This window comes from Staurois parvus, unplaced genomic scaffold (genome assembly GCF_062004578.1).
Source record: "Staurois parvus isolate SC_StPar_1 unplaced genomic scaffold, SC_StPar_1.0 ptg000027l, whole genome shotgun sequence".
In the NCBI taxonomy this organism is placed as follows: Eukaryota; Metazoa; Chordata; class Amphibia; order Anura; family Ranidae; genus Staurois; species Staurois parvus.
Window position 1 is genome coordinate 1 of NW_028317823.1, and position 23,403 is coordinate 23,403.

At 41.8% G+C, this 23,403-nt stretch overlaps 1 protein-coding gene across 1 annotated transcript in view; it reads right to left on the reverse strand.

The window, feature by feature from the left end:
• Positions 1 to 4: 4 nt before the first annotated feature.
• Positions 5 to 23,403, reverse strand: part of CEP295 (centrosomal protein 295) — a gene marked incomplete at its 3' end in the record, with an annotated part of 92,304 nt that continues 68,905 nt past the window's right edge. Inside the window, exons 20-27 of the mRNA XM_089656765.1 lie at positions 21,835 to 22,050; positions 20,039 to 20,169; positions 19,815 to 19,953; positions 16,790 to 17,409; positions 8,239 to 8,379; positions 3,743 to 3,839; positions 282 to 476; positions 5 to 19 (exon numbers count right to left, since the gene is read on the reverse strand). Of these exons, the coding sequence (XP_089512891.1) occupies positions 5 to 19; positions 282 to 476; positions 3,743 to 3,839; positions 8,239 to 8,379; positions 16,790 to 17,409; positions 19,815 to 19,953; positions 20,039 to 20,169; positions 21,835 to 22,050 (1,554 nt within the window). The remainder of the gene's footprint in view (positions 20 to 281; positions 477 to 3,742; positions 3,840 to 8,238; positions 8,380 to 16,789; positions 17,410 to 19,814; positions 19,954 to 20,038; positions 20,170 to 21,834; positions 22,051 to 23,403) is intronic.

A 23,403-nucleotide genomic window follows, 5' to 3' on the forward strand; every position in this document is an offset into this window, starting at 1 on the left:
CCTTCACCCTGTGATGTGTCTGCAATTTATATATACACAATATTTAAACAAACTGTTACAACATTATATTATGACTACTTGTTTCGGGGACACGGGTTTTATAGGGGATTTGCCCTCAATTTGGGGGCATTTCCACTCACTTCCTGTTAAGTCTCAAAGGCAGAACACATACAGAAAAAGAGGATCTACCACCTCCCCCACTGTCCCCAAAACTTACAAAAAATGGTTTTAGATATATTTTATGTTTCAAAAAACTGTACAGATTTTAGATTATGACTGACCAAAACTGGGCTGTTCTTCTAGTTGGCCAACAGGATTTTCCTTTGATTGCGATTTTAGCTGCGATATATTCAGTACTCTATCTTTAGTCTTTATTTCTTGAATTCTTTTTGATGACTTTTCAATGAAATGCTTCTTTCTTTTCAAAAAAGCTTCCTGTAGACTTCCTGGAGTAGATGTAAATTCAAAACCTATTTCTGAAAGATAAAGTGCATCAAACATTTAATGTTTCTGTAAACAAACTGAGGAAGTTTAATGCGCGCCAATACCTAAAGCTGAAGGCATGCCTCTCCCCCCCCCCCCCCCCCCCCCGCATAGTTACATTGGTCCAAAGTATGCATGTGCCATAGTTGGTCAATCCCTTTGGAGTTTGGAAATCATTGTACTAGGCACGGCTACTACAGTGATGGCTGCTAACCTTCCAGTCCCATGCCAAGCGGCTGCCCTGCTACGTAGTAAACATGGGGGGTTGCAAACTTGGCACAAAACCCATACTGAGAACAATTTGCATTTTCTGAAAGAATGCAAAGGGTTCTCTGATTGGATGAGGTTAAGTCTAGGTTCACACCTATGCAGGTTGCGTTTGATCCGCTTCTGCAGTGCTTTTTGCACTTGCGGTTTTTCTTTTTTGTTTAATTTTTCTTGTTGTTCGGGCAGATTTTAATCGCAAACAGCATCAAAATCACGGCAAAAACGCAATACATGCTTTTCCGCAGCGTTCCCATTGAAGCCTATAGAACCAAAAACGCAACGTTTTGCATTAAAAAAAGTCCCTGTCACGGGTAGTTGATTGGCACGTTCACACTGCCTCCAAGGACTGGATATATATAGAAGATGCGTGCTCACCCTTACCCCTGGCATCGATTCCTTGGCTTCTGCCGCAGCACACGCCTCATTCCCTTATCACTCACCCTCTGGTGGGGCCTACCTTAAAAACTTTTCGCGTGGCCTCTAAATTTGCATCCATCTCCGAAACTCCCAACCTGTTAACCTCTATTCGTCTCAATCCTGATTTCCCTCCAGGTATGCACAAGGACTTCTTACTGAAATTTTGGCCGCATGAACAGATCTTGGTGAAACATTTTCTCCACAAAGGCAAGGTGAAAACACTCAGAGAACTGAATGAAAGTCTAGGTGTCCGCAATTTCCCTTTTTGGGCATATTTTCAGATTAGACACTATCTGCTTTCACTGAAACCCCCTTTCGACTGGGGCCGTTCTCTTACCCCTTTTGAAACTATCTGCGCTAAAGCTGAACCTCGTAAGCACCTGATCTCGGAGATCTATCCCCTCCTACTGGAGAATCGGACTTATGACTCCCTCCCATCATGTCGAGCGTGGAATAGAGATCTTGAATCTAACCTATTGGACTTAGACTGGGACCGGGTATTTAAGCATTCTCATAAATGCTCCCTCAACGTCTCGACTCAGGAAAATGGCTACAAAATAGCCTCGAGATGGTACCGAACCCCTTGGAAAATTCATCGGTTCAACCCCCACTTTCCCCGACAGTTGTTGGAGATGTGGGACCTCAGATGGATCATTCCTTCACATCTGGTGGTCTTGCTCTGTTCTGCAACCGTTTTGGCAAGAAGTGCACAGGCTAGTGGTGTCTGTAACTACCTTGCCTGTGGATTTCTCTCCGGCTCAATTCCTCCTCCATCACTCTTCCCTTTCCGGGGGGCAGTATTTCAAATCCTTAGCTATGCACATGATTAATGCAGCCAGACTCTGCATCCCTGTCCTGTGGGGTTCCACACGCCCCCCTTCTATACGCGATTGGCTCACCCGAGTGGGAAAAACAGCAGTTATGGAAGAGCTGATTGCGACTGCACTTGATACCCCTACAAAATTTTCCCACACTTGGGCCTGTTGGACTCATTTTCTGACTACCCCCGCATATCGATCTCTGATGGACCAACCTGTTTGAATTGACTTAGATTCCCTACTGTTGTAACTCAGTTGTATTTGACCCGATGGTGGTCAACACGCTCCCCCTCCTCCGTGTACATCCCACATTTATTTGACACTAATGTTAATTTAGACTTCTACCGCACCTGATATGACCCGTATTGATGATCAAATACTTTTTGCAGTCACCCCTTCCCTCACTCCCTTCTACCTACGTGTTTCCCTCCCCCCCCCCCCCCCTTTTTTTTTTTTTTTTCTCTCTTTCTTTCCTTTGCGCTTCTCTCCTTCCTCTTTTTTTTCCTCCTCTCTTATGCTTGTCCAAGCTCCAGATAATTATCCCGCAGAGCATTAGGCATGATGTCAACATCTTATCTCCTTTCCCATTAGCGATTTCCATGACAATTTACTCCCATATACGCTCTCCGCCACCTCCACTATCTCAAACCTGTAGTATGGACTTCTGCTTAGACACTGTACGCACCCTCCTTTCCTCCATAGCACCATACTTGGAGACATTAATGTAGAACGCCTGGTGCCTCCTTGCTCTAATCGTGTGACAAGCATACTGGAATATTGCAGGCACAACCTTGTCGTGGTTTTACTCATCCAATTTGTTCATTTCTGCATTGGATTTCATGCTCTTCTGTATGATATATGTTTTGCCATATGCCCTATGTTCAACCCGTTTGAAATTTTATTCTGTCTTGTATCAATTTGTGTGTTTGGTTTTCAATAAACACCTCTTTTCTGGAAAAGATAATAGCTAAAAAAAAAAAAAAAAAAGTCCCTGACCCTTTCCAAAAAATGCACCGGGTGAAAACGCTCAGATGTGAACGTGTCCCATAGGAAAATGGACTGTACTACGTTGCTGCAGAAAACTCTCAGATGTGAACGTGTCCCATAGGAAAATGGACTGTACTACGTTGCTGCAGAAACCGCTTAGGTGTGAACCTAGGGTAAGATAGTGACATTAGTCCCCTTCTGGGTGATCTATGTACATTGCAGAAATTTTGACAAACTTTTTTGCAAATTTCTACCTTTTGTTATTCTGAAGAAATAGCGGTTTGTCTGTGTCCATGTGCACAGTGAATCTGTATGGGAGGGATTTTATAATTATCAATCATCTGCTGCACTTGCAGGGCTCTAATGAGGGGAGTGGCAGGGTCAGCATCCCTTTAGACACGACTTCCCTTTGGGAGTATCTCACCAAAAATGGCATTTTTGGTGCAGGATATTCAGAATCTGACTTATCTTAGTGCAGACTTCTGGTAAAATCTGTAAGCCAATCACACAAGCAGGAAATTACATTTCTTGGGGGGGCATTCTGTACACCATCTGTGTACAGAATACCTGCAGGCTGCCATATTGCTTTGGATTTTACAGAAAATGACAACACTGCAGATTGAAAAGGTAACTGTTAATAACATTCAAATACAATATAACTTGTGCAGCAATTGTATACTCTAAATTTATTTGCTTTTTTTTTTCTTTACGAAACTGGAGTTGCACTTTTACATTCCCATTGATGTACAAATACATTGTAAGCTAGTTACCTGCAAAGTGCTGTGAGAGAGATCCTCCCAGTGAAGACTGGTCAGGTAATGTAACACCTGAAGCATCCATCTCGGCTGGCAGCAGCTTAAAGCTATGCTGTAATAAAAGTAACATAGTATTAATGAGAACCTGTCCTGCAGATATGACCAGTATAATACGGGTATTAATCGCTTCATTTGAAGCAGAGTTCAATGTACACTTCACCTGCAAACACACCTCCTAAATTTTGCTAGAGAGGCCTGATCCTCTCTGAAGGAATTTAGATAGTACAGGGGATAAGAAGAAAAAAAAAAAACCTATGGATGCCATACAATCTAGTGGGATGACTGCATAAACTCTAAAATCTTTGATTGAGTACAGATTTGGTCCCCTTCACCATACAAAAGAAAAAAAAAAAAATCTACTGCTCATGTTCAAAATGTTGGTTCTCTAGGAAAGAGATCCAATTTTCATTCACCAACATAGGTATCTAGCAAAAGAGTTGAGGACTGTGAGGTCTATGTCCAGGTTAAAAGAATGGTGTTCAAGACTTGTTAAAAGAGCGGATACTTTTTTCAGTACCTCATCAGTATACCATTATTACTTTTATAATTTGTAGTTATCTAAGCACTCTACAATCTGAGCACCACAAACACAGAATGAGAGGGACATGCCTCTCCTCTGCAGCAGCGATTGACAGCAGCTTAGTGTTATTTTTAAGCTAGCTCTGCAACATCCTGTAAAGTGAGGTCCAGGTGCAGTACAGTCCAAAGCCAGCTGTGCCAGGCAGAAAATCTTCAAAAGCAGTGGAAAGAAGAGTCATAAGTGAAGAAAAAGGGTACTGCTAAAAAAAATAAAAAAAAATAAATAAATAAATAAAAAGGTTAGTCTTTACAAAAAAAAAAGAAAAAGGAAAAAAAAAAAAAAGCAGAGCTGAAGAAAAGATGCACAGGATATTCTTATACACTACCAAAACATGGAGGAATGATGCTAGGAGGAGAAATTATACCCTGGGCTGGCCTACAGTTTTGGTTTGCCAGTTTCAAATTTCCATGTAAGCAGTAGAAAAAACCTGAAGGTTCAAGGCAGGCCATAGACAGTGCAAATTTATTTTCTGCAACTATGGGCTGCAGGAAAGAAATTCGAACAATTCCCTCATCAACACAGATCCTGCTGACAGAGGAATCCCTCCTGCCAAGCTATTGTCTTCTCCCAGTGGGAAGTAGGGTGGCTACAGCTGTCCCCACCCAGAAAAAAACAATAGCTTGGCAGGAGGGATTCCAGTCAGCACTGTTTGTGGGAGAAGACAGTGATTGTAGAAGTAAATCTGGCAGGCTGGTTGTACCCAAGTTGATTGATCGATTAACTTAGTACATTTAGCCTGCCCATGCACAATTCCTGCTGAACCCGTCGAGATTCGACCCGTCTATGGCTGGCTACATTCACTCCAGCAATTAAGGCCAGTGCTATCCGTAGCGGCAGAAATCTTTTGTTTACAGGTGCAGATGAAAACGGCTAGGTGCAGCAATCGGCCACATTCATTATAATGGCAGGTCGCTGACAGACAGAGCTATTCACGGCTGCATAAGACTTCATACGTCCATGAATTGACAAGAAAAAATCACGGTATCAAAGTGTCATTAAACCCCAAACCTGTATGTGCGAAAGAGCAGGGCCCTTGAACCCCTCGTGTTTTGTTTTGTTACTGTATTATCTCATGCTCTGTCCCTCACTATAATGTACAGCGCTGAGCAAACCTTTTAGTGCTAAATACTGTATAATAATATAATAATGTGTCTCTAAGTCAATATAAACGAGTTTTAAACCAGTGTGCAGAAGCGTACAATAATATGTTTTCTTTTTTAGTAAATACGTAGTTAATCCTATCAATTCCATGGGCTCCCTAACTAAGTGACAAGGATATAGCAAGCCAGTCCTCTGGCTGCTATGTTGCCACACTCACTGCACATGCCCAGCTAGCGTCCCTGTAAAGGCTATTCATGTCTTCTCCTCTGGATGCCACCCCACGTTATTCTTTCTCCTGGCTTAAGGGGTGGATCCACAGGTTGAATCACAGGTGCTTGCTCCTGTCCCCTCTGCACCTCCTCAGGGTACTCCCTTCAGGCAATTTAACCCTTACTGCAGCCAGCTCCTAACATCCAAGTCTTTCTTCCAGCAGACTGCTCTCCCTTCATTTCCCTGTGTGGTAGATCCCAGACAACAATCCTGGATCTGTCAGAACTGCCCCTCCTCTCCTGTCAGCTAAAGAACCTTTGTCAGTCTCCTTACAATGGTTTCTGTTTTCTTTCACCAGCTTTCCCTTCTTAAAGGCTTTTTCTTACTTTAAACTTACATATGTTTTACAACTAAACTTTCTGCTTGGGGGGCGTGTCCAAGATGGCAACCGGAGCGGTCGCATAAACGTGAACTCTGCCGCCTCAGACATCCCATCTTCTGCCATCCTGGGGGTAGCGAGCTCCTGTCTGCACCGGAGGCCCCCGCTAACTTGGCCTGATGCCTGGAGAGGGGAATCAGGACGGTCTGATCCCCCCCCCTTTGGGGTGACGAATGTCCGCGGCCTCCACGCGGACCAGACCCAATCTGACCTGTGGCACATTTGGTTACCGCTGCCCTGCTGCCTGGAGCTCGGTGTGGTGAGCTGCCTGGAGCTCGGTGTGGTAAGCTGCCTGGGGGAGACTATTGCCAGGCCCCTGCCCCTAAATTTAGCCTGGGGACTTGCGGCCTGCCGAGGCCTACACCTTGAGGTGCCTGTGCAACCTTTCCTGGGGTGGCGCGGCACCTGCCACGTCCAGGGGTTTGTCAGAGGATAGCTGCCACCTGGGGGGGACACATCTAAGCTGTCTACATACACCCCCCTGAAGATCTGACACTCAGCGCTCTGTAGTGCCCCAGGTGCAATCGACCTAGTGCCCTGTCTGGCTCCTGTATCGGGCTTGGCATCCTGTGGGGGCATGCACCTGTGTGGACTGAGCCTCCGGCCTACGTGAGGGGCTTCGACCCTACCTATGGCCTATATCTCTCGCCCCCCACACACACCTCAGAGTGATAGTGTCCTGGAATTATCACAGGAGGAACTGCTTGTCTTCTATATTTGTACAGCTTCATTTATACTTATTCAGTCACCTGTGAGGGCCAAATAACCATATTCCGAGCCAGTTATAATAGTAACAATATTTTTCTGCCGGTGCGAATGAGGATTGGGGATGACTAGAGGCAAGCCTTCGCCCGCTGGCAGAAGATTCGAAACTACACAAAGTGCTAAAACCAATTGGCCCATGGGGGCTAAAGTCACCACTATGGTCACCTCCCTCACAGGAAACCGACCCACCTGCTGCACCCGCGGACTTTAATTCTCTCATGACGGCAATTACCAATTGTCAAGTGGTGCTCACTACGAAAGCAGAACATTTGCAGACTGACATCTTGACACATTCTGGGGCAGAGTGACAGCGGGTCAAAGTCAAATACCTCGAGACCAGAGCGGAGGATGCGGAAAACCACAGTAGGTGTAACAACCTCTGTGTGGTGGGTCTTCCTGAAGGGGCAGAGGGTGATGATCTGCCTCGATTTACCGTGAATTTCCTTCGATCCTTGCTGCCTCAAGCCACCTTCTCTAGCTTTTTTGGCAAATTGTCTTCTATTCCCTGTATTATGCTAGAAGAGAAATTTTGCTGAGATGGAAGCTGTCTACCCCGTCCATGGTCTCGGGTTGGAAATTGGCAATCAACGGTGTGCTTCCATTTTATAAACTTATGTTTATGAGCCGTAATTATCCAGCTAAATTTGATAGAATATGGACTGGGTGGGTAGAGGCACTGAGCCTTACGGTGTAATCATTGGTGTTTTCACTTTGAGGTTGTGTCAATTTGTACTATTTGTCTGACTTGCTACTGCTGTGTTACCTACCTTCTTTACCCTTTTTCGTTTCCCTCCCCTCCCCCCTCCCCCTCTTGCCCTTCTCAATCCTTTCTTTATGAACTGGCTCACGTTATGAGATCCTCTTCTCAACTCCTTTCCCGAATGTACTGTAATATGTATGTGCTCGCTGACTCTGCTCAGGATAAAAAGGTTGACTTTGTAAGAATCTCAGCATTGGAAGTCTGTATTTACTGTTTATCTACTGTATGCCATGAGCTTGATTGTTCTTATGTACCTTGGTTGTTGATGCTTTTATACAAATTCAATAAACGTAACCTTACAAAAAAAAACAAAACAAAAAAAACAAAAACAAACTTTCTGCTTGCTTCTCCACCTCATCCCACAGTGCAGATCAAGTACACTGCACCATGTGACCAGACTATATAGAAGCAAAAAAGGTATTTTTTTATCATTATTACTTTTATGTGAGCTATACAATATTGCTTCCATTGGTAGATTTGCTGCTCACAACTGTGAACCTCTTGAAATGAGTTTAATGTAAAAAATAAACTAAAATACAATTCAACTATAAAATGTATTCCTCACACTGTTTAGAAGCTGAAACATACAACAGTACCTGGGAGTCATTTTTATCTTGCTGTGGAGCAGAGACAGGGCTTCGGGTGATGGTGGGCTCCGAGCACACAGTGCTGGTGTCATTCAGGCTCAGCAGAGTTAGATCTGGTTCTTCGAGAATCCCACAAGCTGAACCTGAATCCTAAACAAAAGGACAGAAGTATTTACAAATCAAATCCAGCAGCAACAACTACGTGCCCTGCTTGTCTCAGCAATATATTTGGCAAAAAAAAAAAGACATTAAAATTAACCCAATCTAAATTCATCTAAGCAGCACCATAGCCAAAGCACCACCAAACCCTGTATGAATCACACTCACAGTAGGTCATAACATGCTTTAATTTCCATTCAGTGTTCCATATAGCGGCAGCATACCGCCTTCCCGTTCGGCTTTATCGCCCCTTCACTGGCCACACAGTTACTGGTCAGTAGCTCTCCAGGTAATACACCAAGCACATCAAGGATCAGGATGGCAGCATTCTCCAGCTCCCCTCTGAATATATTATTATTATTACAGGTACTTATATAGCGCCATCAATTTACGTAGCCCTTTACATATATATTGTACAGTCACATCAGTCCCTAACCCTCAAGGGGCGTACAGTCTAAGGTCCCTAACTCACATTCATACATACACATACTAGGGCCAATTTAGACAGGAGACAATGAACCTACCAGCATGTCTTTGGAATGTGGAAGGAAACCGGAGTACCCGGAGGAAACCCACGCAGGCACAGGGAGAACATGCAAACTCCAGGCAGGTGGTGCTGTGGTTGGGATCCGAACCCACGACCCTAGTACTGCCAGGTGGAAGTGCTGACCATTTAGCCACTGTGCTGCCCATAATATACACACATACACCCATACATACATATATACACACACACACATAATGGTGAAGTGGAAGGAAAATGATAAATGGTTTTAAAATTTTTTTTTTACAAATAAATATCTGAAAAGTGTGGGTGCATTTGTATTCAGCCCCCTTTACTCTGATACCCCTAACTAAAATCTGGTGGAACCAATTGCCTTCAGAAGTCACATTTTCTTCAGCAGGGACAAGGAAGATGGTCAGAGTTGATGGGAAGATGGATGGAGCCAAATACAGGGAAATCTTAGAAGAAAACCTGTTAGAGTCTGCAAAGGCCTTGAGACTGGGGCGGAGGTTCACCTTCCAGCAGGACAACGACCCGAAACATATAACCAGAGCTACAATGGAATGGTTTAAAGCAAAGCATATTCATGTGTTAGAATGGCCCAGTCAAATTGCAGACCTAAATCCAATTGAGAATCTGTGGCAAGACTTGAAAATTGCTGATCACAGAGGCTCTCCATCCAATCTGTCAGAGCTTAAGCAATTTTGCACAGCAGAATGGGTAAAAATTTCTTTCTAGATGTGCTGTTAGAGACATCCCCAAAAAGACTTGCAGCTGTAATTGCAGCGAAACATGGTTCTACAAAATATTACATTGGGGGCTAAATACACGCCACACTTTTCAGATATTTTTACAGAAAGTAGAAAACACCATTTATCATTTTCGCTCCACTTCACAATTATGTGCCACTTTGTGTTGGTCTGTCACATAAAAAACATTTATGTTTTTGGTTGTAACATGACAAAATGTGGAAAATTTCAAGAAGTATACAGTCATGGCCGAAATTGTTGGCACCCTTGATATTTCTCCAGGAAATCATGTATTTCTCACGAAACGTATTGCATTAACACATGTTTTGCTATACACATGTTTATTCCCTTTGTGTGTATTGGGACAAAACAAAAAAAGGGAGGAAAGAAAGCAAATTCGACATAATGTCACACAAACCTCCAAAAATGGGCTGGACAAAAGTATTGGCACCCTTTCACAACTGCGGATAAATAAGAATGTTACAAGCATGTGATGCTCCTGTAAACTCACCTGGGGCAAGTAACAGGTGTGGGCAATATAGAAATCACACCTGAAAGCAGATAAAAAGGAGAGACGTTCACTTAACCTTTGCATTGTGTGTCTGTCTGTGCCACACTAAGCATGGACAACAGAAAGAGGAGACGAGAACTGTCTGAGGACCTGAGAACCAAAATTGTGGCAAAATATCAACAATCTCAAGGTTACAAGTCCATCTCCAGAGAACTAGATTTGCCTTTGTCCACAGTGCGCAACATTATCAAGAAGTTTGCAACCCATGGCACTGTAGCTAATCTCCCTGGTCGTGGACGGATGAGGAAAATTGATGAAAGATTGCAACGCAGAATAGTCCGGATGGTGGATAAGCAGCCCCAAACATGTTCCAAAGACATTCAAGCTGTCCTGCAGGCTCAGGGAGCATCAGTGTCAGCGCGAACTATCCGTCGACATTTAAATGAAATGAAACGCTATGGCAGGAGACCCAGGAGGACCCCACTGCTGACACAGAGACATAAAAAAGCAAGACTACAGTTTGCCAAAATGTACTTGAGTAAGCCAAAAGCCTTCTGGGAAAACGTCTTGTGGACAGATGAGACCAAGATAGAGCTTTTCGGTAAAGCACATCATTCTACTGTTTACCGAAAACGGAATGAGGCCTACAAAGAACAAAACACAGTACCTACGGTAAAATATGGTGGAGGTTCAATGATGTTTTGGGGTTGTTTTGCTGCCTCTGGCACTGGGTGCCTTGACTGTGTGCAAGGCATCATGAAATCTGAGGATTACCAAAGGATTTTGGGTCGCACTGTAGGGCCCAGTGTCAGAAAGCTGGGTTTGCGTCCAAGATCCTGGGTCTTCCAGCAGGACAATGACCCCAAACATACGTCAAAAAGCACTCAGAAATGGATGGCAAAGAAGCGCTGGAGAGTTCTGAAGTGGCCAGCAATGAGCCCAGATCTAAATCCCATTGAACACCTGTGGAGAGATCTTAAAATTGCTGTTGGGAAAAGGTGTCCTTCCAATAAGAGAGACCTGGAGCTGTTTGCAAAGGAAGAGTGGTCCAAAATTCCGGGTGAGAGGTGTCAGAAGCTTATTGATGGTTATAGGAAGCGACTGATTTCAGTTATGTTTTCCAAAGGGTGTGCAACCAAATATTAAGTTAAGGGTGCCAATACTTTTGTCCAGCCCATTTTTGGGGTTTTGTGTGACATTATGTCATATTTGCTTTTCTGCCTCTGTTTTATATTTGTTCCAATACATACAAAGGGAATAAACATGTGTATAGCAAAACATGTGTTAATGCAATACCTTTTTTGTGTGAAATACTTGATTTTCAGGAAAAATATCAAGGGTGCCAACAATTTCGGCCATGACTGTATGTATATGTATATACAGTGGGGCAAAAAAGTATTTAGTCAGCCACCAATTGTGCAAGTTCTCCCACTTAAAAAGATGAGAGAGGCCTGTAACTGGCATCATAGGTAGACCTCAACTATGAGAGACAAAATGAGAAAAAAAAATCCAGACAATCACATTGGCTGATTTGGAAAGAATTTATTTGCAAATTATGGTGGAAAATAAGTATTTGGTCACCTACAAACAAGCAAGATTTCTGGCTCTCACAGACCTGTACCTTCTTCTTTAAGAGGCTCCTCTGTCCTGCACTCATTACCTGTATCAATGGCACCTGTTTGAACTTGTTATCAGTATAAAAGACACCTGTCCACAACCTCAAACAGTCACACTCCAAACTCCACTATGGTGAAGACCAAAGAGCTGTTGAAGGACACCAGAAACAAAATTGTAGACCTGCACCAGGCTGGGAAGACTGAATCTGCAATAGGCAAGCAGCTTGGTGTGAACAAATCAACTGTGGGAGCAATAATTAGAAAATGGAAGACATACAAGACCACTGATAATCTCCCTCGATCTGGGGCTCCACGCAAGATCTCACCCCGCGGGGTCAAAATGATCACAAGAACGGGGGACCTAGTGAATGACCTGCAGAGAGCTGGGACCAACGTAACAAAGGCTACCATCAGTAACACACTACGCCGCCAGGGACTCAGATCCTGCAGTGCCAGACGTGTCCCCCTGCTTAAACCAGTACATGTCCGGGCCCGTCTGACGTTTGCTAGAGAGCATTTGGATGATCCAGAAGAGGATTGGGAGAATGTCATATGGTCAGATGAAACCAAAATAGAACTGTTTGGTAGAAACACAACTCATCGTGTTTGGAGGAGAGAGAATGCTGAGTTGCATCCAAAGAACACCATACCTACTGTGAAGCATGGGGGTGGCAACATCATGCTTTGGGGCTGTTTCTCCGCAAAGGGAACAGGACGACTGACCATGTACAGGACAGAATGAATGGGGCCATGTATCGTGAGATTTTGAGTGCAAACCTCCTTCCATCAGCAAGGGCATTGAAGATGAAACGTGGCTGGGTCTTCCAACATGACAATGATCCCAAACATACCACCCGGGCAACGAAGGAGTGGCTTCATAAGAAGGATTTCAAGGTCATGGAGTGGCCTAGCCAGTCTCCAGATCTCAACCCCATAGAAAACCTTAGGAGGGAGTTGAAAGTCCGTGTTGCCCAGCGACAGCCCCAAAACATCACTACTCTAGAGGAGATCTGCATGGAGGAATGGACCAACATACCAGCAACAGTGTGTGCCAACCTTGTGAAGACTTACAGGAAACGTTTGACCTCTGTCATTGCCAACAAAGGATATATAACAAAGTACTGAGATGAACTTTTGATATTGACCAAATACTTATTTTCCACCATATTTTGCAAATAAATTCTTTCCAAATCAGCCAATGTGATTGTCTAGATATTTTTTCTCATTTTGTCTCTCATGGTTGAGGTCTACCTATGATGCCAATTACAGGCCTCTCTCATCTTTTTAAGTGGGAGAACTTGCACAATTGGTGGCTGACTAAATACTTTTTTGCCCCACTGTACATACACACACTAATATATATATATATATATATATATATATATATATATATATATATATATATATATATATATATATATATATATATAGACACACACATATATATACTATACATATATAGACACACATCCACGCACATATACACATAGACATGCATACACACACACACACATATATATATATATATATATACATATAAATATACATATACACATATACACACACATACACACACACTATAGTTATAACGTATTGCCATTTAGGACGCATTCATACCTGAGCACTGCAGAATTGTTGGCAGAATTGCACAAATTTTGCCGCACTTCTAAATTGTGCTAAAATATGCAGTGTGCTTTTGGGTGCCATTCATTGTTAATGGCACCCCAAATGCTGTTAGCAGACATGCATTTTGCCGCACATTTTGTCATTTGACAAATACGCTATCAATGCACCAAAATACGCATTGAAAAAACACTCCATTCCCAAAAAAGGTTCAGTTTGGCTTTTTTGGGCCTTTTTAATATTTTGGCTCCTTTCCTACCCCAGTTTTTGTGTGTGTTCTGGAAACACATGCAAAATGCATGCCATGTTTGTGGTGCCATTATTTGTTAATGGAACCCAAAAGTGGCTAACGGATGTGCAGTTTGCCAAAATATGCATATAAACCAAATCAAAATGCACTTAAAAAAGTGCCAAAATACAATCTAAGAAAAGTGTCAAAATGTGTGTTACAAACCACATCAAAATGCATGTTAAAATAACTTGTGCCAAAACGTGAGTTAAAGTGCCCAAGGCTAGGTTCACACCAATGCAGGTTGCGTTTGAGCTGTTTCTGTATTGTGTTTTGCACTTGAGTTATTGACGAGTTTTTGATGCATTTAGTGTTTTTTTTTTAATTTTTTTTTATTGTTCTTGTAGCTAGACAGATTTAAATGCAAAAAGCAAAAATGCAGCAAAAATGCAATACGTGCTTTTCTGCAAGGTTTCCATTGAAGTTCACAGAACCAAAAATGCAACTTTTCGCGTAAAAAAAAAAAGTCCCTGATCCTCTATAAAAAAGCACCAGGTGAAAACGCACAGGTGTGAACATGTCCCATAGGAAATCATCTTAAATAGACTGTACTGCATTTCTGCAAAACACTGCAGAAAATGCTTAGATGTGAACCTATTGTAAATATGTGTATTTAGAAAAGCGCCAAAATGCACATAAAAAAACCCACATCAAAATGCGTGGTAAATACAGCATGCAAAATGAACTTAAAATAATGCTAATATGCACAATAAAAAAGGAGCCAAAATACACATTTAAAGAATGTGCCAAAACGTACATTAAAAAATACCAGTGGTTAGTGCTTATTATTTTCATGTAATGGTCTTTTTAACTTTGGTTTCACTGTTTAAACTCAGGTGATCTGTAATCACACAATCATTTCACAAGATCACATGCAGCCCTCCACCTTCTACATAGATCGCAGCTGTTCTCAGAGGAAAAACTTCTCACTTCTCTTTTTGAGAACACATGTTCTCCGCTTCATAAACCGGGGAACGGAGGAGAAGATTTTTTCCCTGAGAACTGCAGAGAACTGAAATGAGATAAATGATCTCTGCTTAATAAACGTACACCTATATTGCCAAAAAGTATTGGTCGGCCTGCCCTTACATGCACATGAACTTTAATGGCATCCCAGTCTTAGTCCGTAGGGTTCAATATTGAGTTGGCCCACCCTTTGCAGATATAACATCTTCAACTCTTCTGGGAAGGCTGTCCACAAGGTTTAGGAGGGTGTCTATGGGAATGTTTGACCATTCTTCCAGAAGCGCATTTGTGAGGTCAGGCACTGATGTCAGACAAGAAGGCCTGGCTCGCAGTCTTCACTCTAATTCATCCCAAAGGTGTTTTATCGGGTTGAGGTCAGGACTCTGTGCAGGCCAGTCAAGTTCCTCCAACCCCAAAGTCATCCATGTCTTTATGGATGTTGCTTTGTGCACTGGAGCGCAGTCATGTTGGAACAGGAAGAAGCCACCCCCAAACTGTTCCCACAAAGTTGGGAGCATGAAATTGTCCAAAATGTCTTGGTAAGCTGATGCCTTAAGAGTTCCCTTCACTGGAACTAGGGGGCCAAGCCCAACCCCTGAAAAAGAACCCCACACCATAATCCCCCCTCCACCAAACTTTACACTTGGCACAATGAAGTCAGGCAAGAACCGTTCTCCTGGCAACCGCCAAACCCAGACACATCCATTGGATTGCCAGACAGAGAAGCGTGATTTGTCACTGCAGAGAACACAACTCCACTGCTCTAGAATCCAGTTGCAGCCTGCTTTACACCACTGTATCCAACGCTTTGCATTGCACTTGATTGATGTAAGGCTTGGATGCAGCTGCTCGGCCATGGAAACCCATTCCATGAAGGTCTCTACGCACTGTTGTGCTAATCCGAAGGCTGCACGCAGTTTGGAGGTTTTCAACTATTGACTCTTCAGACAGACGGCAATTTCTGCATACTGTGTGCTTCAACGTGCACTGACCCCGCTGTCATTTTACGTGGCCTACCACTTCGTGGCTGAGTTGCTGTTGTTCCCAGTTGCTTCCACTTTGTTATAACACCACTAACAATTGACCGTGGAAGATTTAGTAGAAAAGAAATTTCAAGGATTTACTTACTACACAGGTGGCAACCTATCACGGTATTACGCTTGAATTCACTGAGCTCCTGAGAGCAACCCATTCCTTCACAAATGTTAGTAGAAGCAGTCTGCATGCCTAGGTGCTTGATTTTACATACCTGTGGCCATGGAGGTGATTGGAACACCTGAATCCAATGATTTGGAGGGGTGTCCCAATATGTTTGGCAATATAGTGTATTCCCCATATACAGTATTGTATTGATGATCATAGGGTGCAGCTCATAAATATTGAAAGAGACACCATTTATTTTCCAGAATCTAGCACTCAGTGGACACATGCCAAAAGCCTAATTACCCATTGTATGGCTCAGAATTGCAGTTTGAAAGTCTGGATGAAGGACAATAAATATACAATACTGTATATGGGAATATAAACATATAGCTTTAGAATGATCACAGTGAGAGAGAAAAGGGGGCATTCAAGATTGATTTAAATTTGTGTCTGTGTGTTTTCTTTGAGTACAGTTTTTACCTTTTGCAACAATAAAAAGATGAAGCTTTTACAACAGCTCAGTGAGATGTTAGTTTGGGTAAGTTTTGTATAATAGTCACATGTTAATTATATATAGAAATTATTAAGGAACCATGGGGCCTGAACCAGGTTTATATGTTTGAAGTGTTTGATGTTACTATACCAATGACCCCTCTCCTTTATAAACCTATAAATTCACAAATTTAAGGGTTTATGATATTCATTAGTCACCATATATCAATGTGATTGGTGCCATAATATAGTATTTGTTCACGTAGATATTTTGAGGGTATTGATTTGGAGGGCCATAATAAGTCTTTGCACATCTACTTTCTTTGCATGTGGTCACATGGCTGACACCTGTGGGATCCTAGAACAGATTCTTATGAGCTTGTTATGCAATTTACGAGAATTTTGGGTTGGGGGACAGGATGGGGACTGGCAGACTAATTACTCTACAGTTCTGAAGTTTTAGTTTGCCAATATGATGAACAAGAAATGTATCAATTCTTTACTCACCCATGTATAACCAAAGCTTGGTAAAGAGCTGGCAGAAGAGCCTATTGTACTTGGGAGGTAGTTGATTGAGGATCCATAGTGAGATCCCATGGAAAGGCTCTCAGATCCTTGGGTCTGGTCAGAGGAGTCCAGTGCTGTATCTCCACTGGAAGCGGTCTCTCGCATGGAAATAATATTTTCTTGCTTTGCAAAGTCAGGTGAAAAATGCCCAGCAGTTCCATAATCTTTTTCACACTGAAGCTCTTTATGTACAAGGGGCAATTCTCCAAAACGGACTGAATAAGAATTATTTTTATCCAGAATATAAGAGATTGGATGCTCAGAACATTCGGAATCATTTATAGTGGTCTTGGTCGCCATCAGCTCATGAAAAGACCCAGGATCCTCTGTTACACTTTGACCGGTCAGGGCTGCAGATGTGTAATGTAGGCCAGCATGGATAGGAATGGAGCTCTGCTCATAAGAATGCATGTGGGAAAACAAGGAGCCTTCTGGCCCATCTGTATTTACACTGTCCGGGGCCTGAGCCAAAGTTCTATAGGGTGTCTTATTCTGGTTGCTCACATTTACCTCGTTAAGCGTATTTTCAGGATGCAGTGGCAGAAAAGACCCAGAAGAATCTATAAAATGTAATGAAATAATTTATACAGTAAATGCTAATATAAAACTGTAAAAGGTAAACAAGAGAAGTAGATTGTGTAGTAAAAAAAAAAAAAAACTCAAGCTAATCAATATGCAGACTAGCAATGTTTTATATGTATTTTAAAGACCAAACATGTTGGTAAAATATGTACAACCTGTAAATTCCAAAGTCCATTAAAAATTTGAAAATATCTGTGACCACTGCACATATGAGCTAGAAGAGTGCAGCCACAGACACACCACCCCATCCATCAGTTATACGATCAAACATAAGAATTAGGTATGATATTCATTATTTAAAGTGCTAATAAAGTTAATTTTTTTTTATTACAATAAAAAAAGATGCTATACTTACCTGCTCTGTGCGGTGGCTTACCTCCTCTTTTGGTACCCAGCCGGTGCTGTCCACACCTCCTCTTTTCCAAGGGCCCCATCTGTAAGCAGTGTGCTGATGGGGCATATATGCAGACATGCTCCCAAGCTGGGCTGTGTGCTTCCATAGACACACAACGTAGCCCAGCCACACCTCCCACTCACTCTACCCAATATTTGACTGACGGCTGCAAAAGCCAAAGGCTCTCGCTGCTCTCAGAATCTCCTGCAAGAAGAGGAGGAGAAATAACAGGGCTGCAGCCAGGCACAGCGCTAGATCAAGAGGACTCTGGAAAGTGTTTAGAACAGTGGGAGGACAGAGGTTGGAAGATTTTTATCTTAGTGCAGAGAATGCATTAAGGTAAAAACCTTTTGTGTTTAGAAACACTTTTAACTCACGTTTTGTGATGCAATAAAGTACTATATTACACATTTCCAGTAATTCAGGTATGCAGTTTGTAGAGCTCAAAAATACAATATATATTAACACCAAACCAAATGACAAATGGTGACAATGAAACAAAAAACTGTAATTGGTTTTGATCCGTTTAATTTAAAAAAATTTTAAACAGAGGTTTTCGATTTTTTTTTTATTAAATATATAAAATCTTTACCCTTGTGTTAACATCTAAAAGTCCTGAGACCGCTGCTGAGCACTGCCATCTTAGATGTAACGCCAGTAGCCCAAGCAGACTTGGAGAGATCACTGAAGTTGCACACTATAGATTTCTCCTTTGCTCCTCCTCATGAAGCTACATGAAAGGTTATGCAAAATGAGGGGAGGAGCAGAAGAGCTGGGATAGCACAGATATTAAACATTTGCTGACTGCCCCATAGCAGATACAATGCTATAGCGCAGCCGCGCTGTGTAGAATCATGTATATGAATGAGATTCTTCACTTCCTAGTCGCGGGTGCACGTGCACATCACCGGTTCGCCGCTTTTGCTGTGATTGGTCACAGCAAGAGACGATCAGCGGGTGCCGACCAATGGATTACCGCCGGCACCCGCTGATCATCTAGAAGATTGACAGAACACAGCTGTGCCTATGCAAAGCTGTGTCCTGACAGCGCCAATGTGCTGGATTATTTTTTGTGCAAGCAGGGAATAGAACGCAGCTCATTACCTAGTGAAAACAGCACACACAGTAAACATTACACATAGTTAGGCACACAGTTAACCTCTTGATCGCCCTAGATGTTTAACCACTTCCCTTGTCATTAGTACAGTGTCAGTGCATATTTTTAGCACTGATCACTGTATTAGTGTCACTGGTTCCCACAAAGTGTCAGTGTCTGATTGGCCACCACAATACCGCGGTCTCGCTATAAGACGCTGATCGCCGCCATTATTAGTATAATAAAAAAACTCCACTGTACACACACACACACCTACATATCTATCATATACTATGCTATAGATGCTATAACTTTTGCACAAACCAATCAATATACAGTTATTGGGATTTTTATTTTTTTACCAAAAATATTTAGCAGAATACAAACTGGCCTGAAATTACAAAGCAATTTGATTTTTTTTTTTATTGGATATGTTTTATAGCAGAAAGTAAAGAAATTTTTCTTCAAAATTCATGGTCTTTTTTTATTTACAGCACAAAAAAACAGAGGTTTTCAATTACCACCAAAAGAAAGCTATTTATGGGGAAAATAAAAATGACATATGTGGGTAATGACTATACTTTCAGAAGAGTAGTGGGCCATGATGCACAAGGAAAAGGTGGCTGTGCTAGGAAACAGACGCTCCTGGAGAGTCAGACATTTTCCAGCAAGTTCAAAGAAAACGCAAAAGCAGCCAGATGAAAATGACATCTACTATGGTGGAACAGGGTTATACAAAGATGAGAAGAGGAGAAAAAGCTAAATCGGAACTCAGAAACCAATGAGGCAAGAATTAAACAGATTTATTCTATTGGTTAAAGTTACTACATTAATAATTGTGCCATTTTCCTATAAGGAGGAGGAAGGAGGGAGGGTCCACTTGAATGACTCACCTGCCGCTTCAGCCAAACACCTAGGTGAACTTCTGGACAAACCCATGTTCTCAGAGGACCTCAAATCAGCACTGTTGTGTAGAGAGGACAGAAGATTCCTCTGTAACATGTGTTCTTGGCTGCTGGCATCAAGAGAGCCCTAGGAACAACATTCCATTCAATTTATTCTACTTATGAAGTTATTAGTTGGCTGTGTATATTCACAGCAATTTGGGAAGTCCTACCTGGTTGAGTTCCCTGAGGCAGACAGAGCTGCTGGTGGGGTTTGAGTGAGCATATGAAGGAGTGGACACATCAAAATCTGGTTTCGGATCCAAGGGGTAGAAAGTTGACGTGTCAACGGCAGTCTCAGGAGCTGCAACAAATTATACAAAAGCAATCAAATGCCCATAACATTTTATCATCAGCTGTAGGGAAATATGAATAGACAACAGAGGTATTGTTAAAATATTTCACTATACATGAAAGATTTCAAAAACCTGTACTGGTATAAAGGAAGATGATTAATATATAAAAATCAAAACCGTTATAATCTTACTGATAATCCTTAACATTTTTAAACATGTCAAAAATGTGGAAAAGGTGGAATAACACCTCAACAAAAAGGCAGATGACTTGTTTAATAGGAAACAACTGTGCACTGCTCTTTTTTAGTTTTGGATAAAGTGGTTAGGGGTTATAGAGTTTTTAGTGCAGCCTGTGTTCCTCCTGGGGGGATTTGCCCTATTTGTCCTGTGTCCACTGTCACTAGAACAGAAAGTAAGCGGAAATCTAAAATTGTACAATTTTAACCAGAACAGTACAGAGGATATATTTTGATGGGGATATCTTTCTTAAGGGTAATTGGATCCTGTATAAATTGGCCCTTGTATATGAATGTAAGTTAGGGACCTTAGATTGTACGCCCCTTGAGGGTTAGGGACTGATGTGAATGTACAATATATATGTAAAGCGCTGCATAAATTGACGGCGCTATACAAGTACCTTAACCTCCATATGTCCATATTTCTGTGCTCAAAGTGGTACATGTTTTTGCATGGAAATATGTAGTTTTTTATTGTAGGCCTGTAATTTTTAGGAATAACTCACTGAAATCTGTCCGAACAAGAGTCTAGTAAACAACCTGGGTATGTCAAAATTTGAAACACGAAATCAAATTATAATTTAATAAATAATCATAAAAAATAGATTTAATTCAATAATATAAGCAAACCAAAAACACAGAAATTTTAAATAAAGCGCCAAGTTCGCACATCACTGAGCAAAGTCGCAAAATCGTTTTCAGTGTCTGATGACGAATTTCCCCACGAATCATTATCACTCAATTCTGCAAGTAGTTCTAATTTACTATCGCTGTTCTCTAGCTGGTCTAAAAAAGATTTTGACCTAAAGGGACACTTTTTGGACGCCATGGACGTTTCTCAGTTTCCAGGCAGAAAGAACAGTAAAAATGCAGGCAGGGCACAGGACAAAGCACTCGGGACAAAATGTATGTGAAATGGTTTGATACAGTAATGTTTTACTATGTGATTTTAGTGAATTTAGTGAATGTTACTTTTTGTCATTTTCAAATTTCCCGCCAGTTCCGTCCCCCCGTACGTCGCGACGGCACAGGGGACAGAACCCAGAAGACAGATGCCGGCATCCGCCAGAGAACATTACAGGGGACACTACAGGAGGGACATCGCGGGAGCGCAGGACAAGGTAAGAGAACAGATCCCGGAGCAGCGCCGCATGGTAAGCCCGAGTGTAGCTCAGGGTTACCGCTTGTGGTACTGAAACTTTACCCGGAGCTACACTCGGGAATACCGCCAGGGAGGTTAAATAAATAAATGGGGATTTCTATTTGAAGAGAATGTGTCTAACTTTGTTATGTTTCCAGAACAAGCAGTGAATAGGAACCTCCCCAGATTAGGAAAAAGTAGTAACAGGGGTGTTTATCCTTTCCCTACTCCATGCAAAACCATACTACTTTAGATACACTTTCATGGCACAAACTTTGCTATTAATGCCTACTTACAATGAAAGCTCAAGTTCCTCTCAAGTGACACATGGAGGTCTTTAGTGTATTTCGCAATGATCTGCTGGATGTGCCTGCTGTTCTCCACTGGGGTCAGGAAATCTCGCCATCTCATATCAGATTGAACCACCGCAGTGGCTGCTGAAGGACTGGAACTACCATCCCTGGCTTCCCCAATTATAGAATAGTCACATCTCTGCAATTCTGAAAGGACATCTAAAAAAAAAAAAAAAAGAAAAACAAAAAATACACCCATAAAATGAACGGAGAAAATGAAAAAGTTTATGTAAGAAAATTTTGCAGTTTCCCTTACAGAATGAGAATAGAAAATTATTAAAAAAAAGCTAAGACTGGTGGAAGAAAATAAATTTAGCTGCAAAAAGTATGTGTGTGATAACCGAGATGCTGATACGCCATAGAAAAGAGCCACAGAGGCCACAGTAGAGTACTATATCCTGTACTCAGAGAATGAAGGAAACAGCGCAAATAGGGTATTATAAATGTTACAGTAAAAGCACAAAATGATTGAAAAATTATACTAACTGTATAGTACAAAAATGTAGTGTTAATATCAACACTTCAGCCTGCATGCCTTTTCAGAAATGACCCATATGACATTTTTAGGATATTGATGGTTCTGTCCACTATCAAATGTGAACTGAACTTTGTTCAGTCTTAATTTTTATTGTCAGTGATGGAACTACAGTGGATATAAAAAGTCTACACACCCTGTTAAAATGTCAGATTTTTGTGATGTAAAAAAAATGACAAAGATGAATCATTTGAGAACGGTTTCCACCTTTAATGTAACCTATAAACTGTACAAACTGTACAAACTCAGTTGAACAAACTGAAATCTTTTAGGTGGTAGTAAAAATAAAAACTAAAATATGGTTGCATAAGTGTGCACACCCTAAACTAATACTTTGTTGAAGCACCTTTTGATTTGATTCCAGCACTGTATGCTTTGGGTCGTTGTGATGCTGAAAGATGAAGTTCCTCTTCATGTTCAGCTTTCTAGCAGAAGCCTGAAGGTTTTGTGCCAATATTGACAGGTATTTGGAACTGTTCATAATTGTCTCTACCTTGACTAAGGCCCCAGTTCCAGCTGAAGAAAACAGCCCCAAAGCATGATTCTGCCACCACTATGCTTCACTGTGGGTATGGTGTTCTTTTGGTGAAGTGCAGTGTTGTTTTTGCGCCAAACATCTTTTGGAATTATGTTATGGTCTGATGAAACCAAGGTTGAACCTTTTTGGCCATATTTTCCCACATGCTTTTGGGAGACTTCAGATGTGTTTTTGCAAAATTTAGCTGGGCTTGGATATTCTTCTTCATAAGAAAAGGCTTCCACCTTGAGATTCTACCCCATAGTCCAGACATAAGAAGAATACGGGAGATTGATGTACCACACAGCTAGTACTTGCCAGATATTCCTGCAGCTCCTTAAATGTTGCTGTAGGCATCTAGGCAGCCTCCCAGACCAGTTTTCTTCTCTTCTTTTCAACAATTTTGGAGGGACGTCCAGTTCCTGGTAATTTCACTGTTGCGCCATATTTTCTCCACTTG